This window comes from Hermetia illucens, chromosome 6 (genome assembly GCF_905115235.1).
Source record: "Hermetia illucens chromosome 6, iHerIll2.2.curated.20191125, whole genome shotgun sequence".
Taxonomy (NCBI): Eukaryota; Metazoa; Arthropoda; class Insecta; order Diptera; family Stratiomyidae; genus Hermetia; species Hermetia illucens.
In genome coordinates this window covers 45,510,053-45,519,924 of record NC_051854.1, presented here as the reverse complement: position 1 = coordinate 45,519,924, position 9,872 = coordinate 45,510,053, and the positions used below count along the sequence as shown (strand labels likewise).

At 47.9% G+C, this 9,872-nt stretch overlaps 1 protein-coding gene across 1 annotated transcript in view; it reads right to left on the bottom strand.

The window, feature by feature from the left end:
• Nucleotides 1-941: 941 nt before the first annotated feature.
• The window catches only part of LOC119660315, a 94,537-nt gene continuing 85,606 nt past the window's right edge, over nt 942-9,872 (bottom strand). Inside the window, exon 3 of the mRNA XM_038068790.1 lies at nt 942-1,826. Within this exon, the coding sequence (XP_037924718.1) occupies nt 1,168-1,826 (659 nt within the window). The 3' untranslated portion in view covers nt 942-1,167. The remainder of the gene's footprint in view (nt 1,827-9,872) is intronic.

The following is a 9,872-nucleotide window of genomic DNA, read 5'->3' as shown; positions in this document are numbered from 1 at the left end:
CTATTGGGAAAAGGCATTGCAGATCGCATCTACCGCTCATAAACTGAGTGCAGGCTACAGGAGGAAAATCCTAAGTGTGTGTTCTGCCTTTAGGAGTGCCTCAGATGATGCATGGTAGATGAGATGACGAACATATGCAACGCGAAACCTATATCTAAATAGATAGTAGGCGTATTGGGAACGCTCGGGAAAATGTTGGTGGATACACAGGGTCATTCCTGTCATCAAGGAGTGGTTCCAGGGACGGCACGATGAGATTAATTATAATCTTACCCAGTTTCCCACGGCGCATGGAGGATATCACCAGCACCCGTACAGGTTTAAACTAGATACTTCACCCGATTGTCCAAAGCGCGATGGAGTCCCAGAGGACCCAGAGCATGTATTCATCCACTGTCCAAGGTTTATGGAAGAAAGGAAGAGCCTAGAGGAGACTCTAGGGGAGCTGGTACCAGAAAATCTGGTGCGGAGAATGCTAGCACGTGAGAATCCACTGCAAACTGCGAAAGGCAGAGGAGACGAGAAAAGTGCGGTTGCGTACGCTACGTAGAGAAAAAAGATGGCAAAACTAGAGTAAGCTGACTCCCCTCCGTGATGTAATACCATATGATGGTTCCACGAGGCGTAGAGGGAGTCCGGTATCTTTTGAAGATTTCCACCTCCTCAAACAAAAGACAGACAGGCATTGAATCTCTAAAAACCGGTACTTAGAGATTAGATTTTCGTCGGATGCTTGTACTCCAGCCTATAATTAATAGAAAAGGAGAAACTTCCCCGGAACCGACACACCCCCTTCTTCAGTCCGATACCGCGTTCAGTTTTCTAGTCTTATGCTACTCTTCAAGTAAACGTTAACCGAAGAAGAAAAATATTAAAAGTAGTATTTAAGCAGTACCAAATAATGGATATGAGTCGACATTGGCGAAAAAGGCTTTCTGTAGTTTACAATGTGGCTTTAATTTTAGATGATTGTTTGTACATGATCATACAGCAAAGGTAAATAGTTGTTGCTAGACTATAAAATAAATATAGAGGTATGTTCTGGTCTTAGAATACTTATGTAAGTTGTTTTTTATATTTTACTCGGTATTTTACATGATTTCACTTCAAACCTACACATTATATCACAGATACTAGTTTGTAAATTCAATCAAAGATTGTTTCCCCTTAATAACTCAGTAACGTAACTACTATCAAGACTAATAAAGTAGTCATTTGGCTGGAAAATACTTTGCAACTTCCATTCGCCCCTGTAAGTCGTGTCGAAGACTTCTTAACGTCCCCAGCATGTGTACTGGAAATACTCGTAGTTGTTGTGGAAGTAGTGGCTGAAGTAATTGTCGTTAACTTCGACTCCCTGACATTAGTCGATAGATTAGAGGGAATGGTTGACCATGTACTTGTTGTATCAGGTTTGGTGGAATCAGAAGTCGGCCCGCTGCCAACTAGTTGAACAGATTCATCTCCAGTGGTTATGAAATCGTTCCCATCGTCGTATTCGTTGGCATGCGTACTGGGCTGGGAACCGTCCTCATTCGTTTCTATACTTTTGGTTTTCTCAGTTTCGAAGGTACCCTTTATAATGATTCTTCTTTCATTCGAATCAAAGTTAATGATATCATCATCGCCTGATGCATCCACGTAGTCTTCATCATCTGTGAGAGGTTCAACTTTATTCAGATCGATGTAGGCTGCACTGGTGGTTGAGAGTTTCATGGCCCCTGGAGCATTGCAAAGATTTCCGCTGCAGTAGCAGTAGGTGATTCCATTCGCAGACTGGCAATCATCGAAGGCGACGGTATCGCATGCCCGGTGGACGTTGTTACCTAAAAGGAAATGGTAATCATTCAATTATTGAGAATAAAATGAATAGTTTAGGGATTTGTTATGGATATTTACGTAAATATTGAAGACGTGAAGGCATTAAGGGTACAATTGAAAATAGGAAATAAACCTGTCGTAGAAAGAGGAGTCCGATAGGACTTATAATAGGAGAAGTCTGGTAAGTGGGGCTAGGAAATGTGATTCTACTGAACGTTAGATGTTTGTGGTTTATGTTGAATGCATCTTCAGGTTTCTCAGTTTAAACACGGTTGCTGGTGGTCCATAATAAAATCAGGGCCATAGAAACACAAACCCGGGCCACAATGCGAGTGACGCTAAGAGCCTCTTGGCTTCACTATCCCGAACGCCCCAGAAAATTCCGGACCTTTGAAGAATCACCTTCCCCTCCTAACATAAGAGCCATGCTAAAAGGCATCAAGTTAACGTACGTCAAGGCCTAGGCTGAAAGAGGAGTAGAGGCGTCGGGCGAAGAGGTGGGTCTGGCGATACAATTGATATCCATCCGAAGCACCGGAGAGGAGAAACCGGGGAAGAGGTTGCACGAACAGTTAAGCGAATCAACAAGGCACAAAGCTCCAAGAGTAAAAACAGCTCAACTCCTAAAGAAGCAAAATAGGTGAGGAGGACGACTGAAGTTGCCGATCAAAGTCGCGTAGCCGCAATTCAGCAGAAAGGAAGTGGATCCCAAATGGAGAGTGTGAAAGCAAGGCAAAAGGTGACAGCTCCGAAAAGGATGAAGATAAGACCGATCTCCAAACGGGGTGAAGGGGCATACGCTGATATTCTCAAGATAGTGAAGCAAACCCGGAACTCATCAACTTGGAAGATAATGTTAACCGCATTAGGCGGAATTTATGTAGGAGCTCAAAAAATCTAAGGATGAGCCAAATCGGAAAGTTGTTAGCACAGGAAGCCAACGTAAGACCCAGCAGATCGGAGATCCCTATAAACTGCAAGTTGAGACCACCACGAAAGAGGAGGTTCACTGGGCCTTGGAGAAGCAATTTGATCTTACCGCTTATCGTGAAAACGCTAAGGAAAGCCTACGGGGGAACTCAAAACGCCACCATCAGCCTATCAGTGGAGATAGCATTCAAATTATTAGCTGCACGGAAGGTAAGAATAGGCTGTTTTATGTGTCGGTCAAAGGGTGGTATCGGTCCCAAGGCGAAACACAACGCCGAACCCGACAACGAAAACGAAATAACGATTTGGGTCCCCTGTACAGAAAAGGAGCTGCCCTGTTTTAAAGTAGGGCTGATGTAATAGCGTTGCAAGAGATGTGCTGGACAGGGATCGGCTGCCTGGACAAGAGCCACTACAGGTTATATTATAGTGGCATAAGCAATGTTCTCGAAGTAGGATTCCTAGTCAGACAAAAAATGAAACCTGCTGTTATCGACTATGAAAACATAAGCGAACAGCTATGCACTCAACGTTTGCGAGGCAAATTTTGAAATATAAGCCTCATCAACGTTCACGGCCCTACAGAGGGTTCAGGTGAGAGTGAAAACTGAAGCCATCCAGAGTCCCCCATAATATTTATAAGGGGAAATGGATGCCACAATAATCGCAACTAACAGAAGTCCTGGAGATGAAACATTAATAAATGATTTTCACAACCATCTGAAGAACGTTATCACCACAAGCATACTTGGCCCCAGTCGCAGAAAAACTCGAAACGACTAGTTCGATGGAAGGAAGAATGCTGCATACTAGGCAATGATTAACTTCCAAAGAACGCTGGCATGCCCAGAGACCTATCACAAACTTGTTGAAGGAGTGGGTTGAGTATTTTGATGAACTACTTAACCACCAAAATATCGAAGAGTTGGAGATCCCGCCAACTGAAGACGACGCACAAATTCTGCCACCACCAAGCATAGAAGAAACAGTCCGTGCAATCCATCGGCTTAATAATTATAAGTCGCCAGGAGACGATGGAATTACATCACCAAGTGGTTCATCACCTGGCCCATACCAAAGAGGCTTCACTCCATTCAAAATCAGCAACAGATCAGATTTTCTCTCTATGGCAAGTGATGGTCCATATGGCAAGCCGAGGCAATGCAGGAGATTCGAAGCCGAAGGCCATATCAGCAAGGACTTAAGCAAGAAAAAATTGGGATGCACTCCAAAAATGCTGCACTAGATGTACACTGTAATATTAAAGTCAATGATTACCCATGGGGCGGTAATCTTGGCAAAAACAATTTAATTCAGCACAACAAGCAGGGGGTTACTAAGTGGGGCAATGAGAACTTGCCCAACGGCATCCCTAGAGGGCCTTCTGGGATTGACGCCTCTTCATATGCACGTACAAACGCAGGAAAGGCGACCATCTTCGTAATATCCGGAAGTATCCGTTAGGCGGGGTGCTGCCTAAATCGAAGGAAAGTTGATATTCTTTCTAGGCGGTATCCCGAATTACTGATACCAAGGGATAACATGACAACGAAGTTCAAAATCGATAAGAAGTTCGAAACACGTTGGAGCAACTGAGCAAACTGATTACCTGGTACACAGATGGATCCCTTACAGTAGAGGGAGTAGACGCTGGGGTCATTGGTCCAAGGAAAACTCGCTTTAAACCAACGGTTAAGCAAACCAACGTATTTCAGGCGAAAAGATACGCCATAGACAAATGTACCTCCTTCAGCCTGGGAAGGAACTATAGGGGAAGGACATTTCTATTTTAACCGACATCCAAGCGGCTATTAAGGCACTTAGGTCCCACCAGGCAAATTCCAAACCGATGTGAGGATGCGTTAAGAGACAACACGATCGGTTCGCTCAATAAGGTCTGGATACTCTGCGTTCCATGCCACGTTGGATTAGAGGCAATGATGACGCGAACTAGCTAGCCAGAAAAAGAGCACAGACGCCGCTATATGGGCCAAAACCATTCTGTAGAGTCGGAAATAGATTCCTGGCCACGACTTTGAAAGACGGAGAGGAGTGGCTGAGGGAACTTTACTGGACCAGGAATGGAACAGTCCAGGGTGCTCATTGGAGGACACCAACCTAAGCGCTCGAAAGATTGTTTAAATATCACCAAGAGGAGCCTCCAGATCATAGTAGGAATATTTACTGGTCACTGCAGGCCAAACTATCACCTGGCGAAGCTAGAGATATCTGCGGACACTGTTTGTAGATTTTGGGAGGAGAGTGATGAAATCTCCACACAGGTTCTCGGACAACACTTGTGAAAAGTAGGTTCAAGCACTTGGAAGAATACTTAATACCAGATGTCGGGCTGAAACACTTGGAAATAGGGAACATGATAAAGTTTCTGTCGGTTTTAGGTTCAAATAATATACTGGACTGTATAGGTATGCCATTACCAGTAAAGGGAACAGTAGTTCTTTTAGAACACAGTGCTACATCCCTTGACGATATTGTTGTTATTATGGCGGCCTGGTCTGATTATGCTTCAAATTAAAGTATAATTCGACAAGTCCTCACACGACCTACTAGCGGTGGTCGCTGGAAACCATCTTCGGACGGGCGAAGAGTGTGTAGAGCCGGGCGGGGAGTAGGCTCACCCAACTGACGAGGATCTGCTTGTCTGCTGGTCATGTGTTAGGGGCAAGTAGATTTAGCGGGGGGATGAGCCGAAGCAACAACCCGGGGATCGTACTCCATTCACGGAAGAAGGTGCTAATAGGACCCCAAGCCAAGATGGAACAGCATACGTCGAGGGCTCCGTGGTCAATGGGGAGCTTGGCCTTTAGTATGCGAACTCTGAATACCTTGGCACCTTTAGTTTCAAATAAGACCCTTACCCTGGTGGCCGGGCTAGCCAGGGTGGACACTTTTCCTGGACTACTCCTCGGACCAAGGCATGGACTCAATTTTAAAAATAAAACAGGAAACAGTAGCTGTCTAGAGCAGTACACTTGGTGCCAGCCGTAGCACCGCTGTGCTGAAACCAACCACAGGGATCTCCCGGTGCGAGGCGGCAGAGAGACTAGTGGTTTTCGGCCTGAAATCCACTGCTGTCAAGGTGGATGTAGCGAGTACCAGACATAGTACTTCTTGCGGGCAGCAGCAGGTGCCCGGAATACAGGAGAGCCCTTAGCACAAATCGCAGATGGGGTTGATACAAATCAACCTCAATCACTGCGAGACGGCGCAGGATCTACTCGCGCAAACCATCCGCGAGAAAAACATCGATGTGGCCATACTAAGTGAACCATACCGAAACCGCGGTGGTAGCGTTTGGGTCAAAGACCAAACGGGCCAAGCAGCGCTGTGGACTTGTGGAGAACAAGTCTTCCAGGAAATAATGGAGCACCCGGAGGAGGGCTTCATCAGAGCGAAGGTGAAGGGCATCCACATCTACAGTTGCTATGCTCCACCCAGCGCCACACTCGTCGAGTATGAGCGGATGCTTGCTGCTCTTGTTTTGGATGCAAGAGGACGTTGGCCGATCATAATAGGAGACGATTTCAATGCGTGGGCTCTTGAATGGGGCAGCCGGATAACTAATGTTAGGGGACGTGTTCTCCTCGAAGCATTCGCGGAGCTGGACGTGGTACTGGCGAATGTTGGGTCTTCGTACACTTTCCGGGGAAGGGGCCTGGGGTCTATAGTGGACCTGACATACCGCGAGTGCCACTTTAGCCAGTAGAATCGCTTGGCATGTCAGTGAGGACTATACTCACAGCGACCACCAGGCAATCTGCATAGAGATCAAGGGCGAATCGAGCTCGAAAAAGAGTTTTCGCAGAATGCCGGGTGGTATGCTTGGCTGGACAGTGAAAGCTTTCGAGGGGGACACGTTTTCCGCGGTGCTCAAATCCGACATATCCCTGAATAGTACGGCTGGAGAGAAAGCCACCCAGATCACTCGATGGGTGACGGAAGCATGCGATGCTGCTATGCCCAGAAGGCAACCCAACTACTGGTGGAACAACGAAATCGCAAGTTTTCGGGCAAGGAGGCTTTGCCAGAGGCTCAGGGGAAAACCCGGTAGCGACGGTCGAGAGGAGGCACACAAGCAATTGCGTAGCCGCCTAAAGGAAGCCATTCGGAGGAGCAAAAAGAACTGCTTCAAACAGCTGTGCGACCATGCCGACATAAACCCTTGGGGCGAGGCTTACAGAGTGGTGATGAAAAGGCTACGGAAATCACCCCAGGTGACCTGTCCGCGCCTCCTGAAACAGATTGTTACCACTCTGTTCCCTCACCACGAAAATAGGGGAAGGCAAATTATTTTTGAACAGCTAAATGACGGCATAATACCGCCTATAACTGTGGAGGAGCTGCGGGAAATATGTGGTAGGTTCGGTGACAACAAGGCCCCAGGTTTGGATGGCATCCCCAACCGAGCTTTGACACTGGCAGTGAAGACTAGGCCCGAACTTTTCGCCAACACCTTCGAGGCGTGCCTAAAAGAAGGAATATTCCCTGTCCAGTGGAAAAAGCAAAAGTTGGTGTTGCTTCCGAAGCCTGGCAAGCCACCTGGAAACCCAGCGTCTTATCGTCCTATCTGCATGTTGGATACAATGGGGAAGATGATGGAGAGAGTCATCTACAACAGACTCCTGCCCATCGTCGAAGCCAGCAATGGTTTGTCGGAACGCCAGTTTGGTTTCCGACGCGCCCACTCTACGGTGGCATGGCATGGCATGGTAAACCTGGCAAAAGGTGCACTGATTTCTGGCGGCTGCTGTGCCGTGGTGGCGTTGGATGTCAAAAACGCATTCAACTCGGCCAACTGGAATAGAATTAAACGGGCGTTGGCTGACATAGGTGTCCCCGGATACTTAGCGAATTTGGTGGAAAACTACCTCTCAGAGAGGACTCTTTGGTACGGGACGGATGAGGGCCCCCCAAAGAGTACATTGTCACAGCCGGGGTACCACAGGGATCGGTACTTGGTCCCCTGTTGTGGAATATCATGTATACTGGGGTGCTTGCTCTTCCCGTCCCAGAGGGGACGATTGTCGGTTTTGCTGATGACCTCGCTGTGGTTGTTGCAGCAAAACACCCAGAAGATGTGGAGGTTTACGCAACAGAAACAGTGAGAGCGGTAAAGTCCTGGCTAGAAAAGGCCGGGCTGACCTTGGCGGACGCGAAAACGGAAGCGGTCTTAATAACGAAACGCAGGAAAAATAACACTGTAAAAGTGGAGGTCGGTGGACATACGGTCGTATCAAAGCCGGCTATCAAATACCTGGCGGTAATAATTGACACCAAATTGAGTTTTAGGGAACACCTAGAGTATGCATGCCAAAAGGCAGCCAATGCCACCACGGCACTTGCAAAAATGTTGCCAAATATTGGCGGGCCGACACATTGCCGGAGGTTGGTGCTAACTGGAGTGGTGCGCTCCATCCTGCTCTACTCGTCGCCTGTGTGGGCAGAGGCGCTTGCAAACTCTCAGAGACGGAAGCAGGTGAACTCGGTTTACCGGCGGATGGCTTTGAGGGTTTGCAGTGCTTTTAGAACCACATCAGATGAGGCAGTATTGGTGGTGGCAGGCATGATCCCGGTTGACATTCTGGCCAAAGAAATGAGTGTCCTGTACAATGCAAGACATATGGAGGGGCATGCACAGCGTAGAAATGCGGCAAGGTCAGAGTCGCTTGATCTCTGGCAACGCAGATGGGACGAGTCTGCGAAAGGTCGGTGGACGCACAGGCTCATTCCCAACATTAGGATGTGGCTTGAGCGAAAACATGGGGAGACCAACTACCACATTACCCAGTTCCTCACGGGGCACGCCGGTTGCTACAGGCAGTATCTGCACCGCTTTGGGTTGGATGATTCTCCGAACTGTCCCAGATGCGATGGCATACCGGAGGATCCAGAGCATGTGATGTTTCACTGCCCACGATTTGCGATGGAGAGAAGGAGCTTGAACCAGGTGCTGGGCAGGAGCGGGACCCCGGAGAGCTTGGTTGCTGAGATGCTGGAGTCCGAGGGGAAGTGGCTTGCGGTTGGCTCCGCAATCATCCAAATGCAGGAGGAGTTGCTGAACGAACAAAGAAGGAGGAAAGCTGGAAATAGGAGAAGGATGAGTGTCTAAGAGTAAACCTACCCCGCGAAGTAATACCTCAATGGTGGTCCCGCGGGGCTGGGGCTGGAGAGACCGGGGGTGGTTTTAAGTGGGTGTGAATCCCACACGCGCCCGCTGTAGTTCCGCCGTTCAGGCGGCGGACGTGTCTTTCTAAGATTTTCCACCTCCGTGTACGCACAAAAAAAAAAAAAAGACAGTACTTCTAACCCGAAAAGTAAAGACGAAAGTCCACTGGTGTCCTGCTCAAGAGCCAGTACCAGAAGGCCATGCATATTCCCAGCATGATTACTAAGAATAAGGTCGCCGGTACTGTCGATGAGCGGGATGAAAAAGACCTCGTTAAATACCAGGCGATTGTTCAGGAATACAACAGCAAACGCCTAGCAGACGAGCAGAAGGGGAAGTTCATCGCTCTCAAGCACAATCGATCTCAAGGTTGAGGCGCTGGAAAAGGTATTCAGTCTCTTTCCCTGCTAAATCCAGCAAGAAGACACTGCCACCATGGTAGAATGAAGATCTCTCCAGCCTCAGGCAAATCTTCAACATCTGCTACAGGCATATATATTGGTAGCAATAAAAGGACTGCCTGAAGAAGTACAGGTCAGCCATCAAGACCGCCAAGAGCGAAGAAAAGATCGGTTGGGCTATAACCAGCTTTTCCGCATATAAATCTCCGAGTCTAGGTGGCATAATACCAGTCACGGTACAGAAACAATAGGAAAGGGCTGTGCGTGGCTTGTTCTCTTTAGGATACGTACCACAGTCTTGGAGACGCGCACGAATGTTTTTCATACCGAAAGCGGGCAGACGCTGACATGAGTCCGCGAAGGATTTTCGACTAATCGGCCTTATCTCTTTCGTGCTGAATACCCTAGGACGATTCTAAGTCCCAGCATGCCTACCTCAAAGGAAAATCCATAGAAACCGCTTTCCACGAGGTAATTGGCATGATTGAGCGGTCACTGCAGTACAAGCAGTATACGCTAGCTGCCTTCTTGGA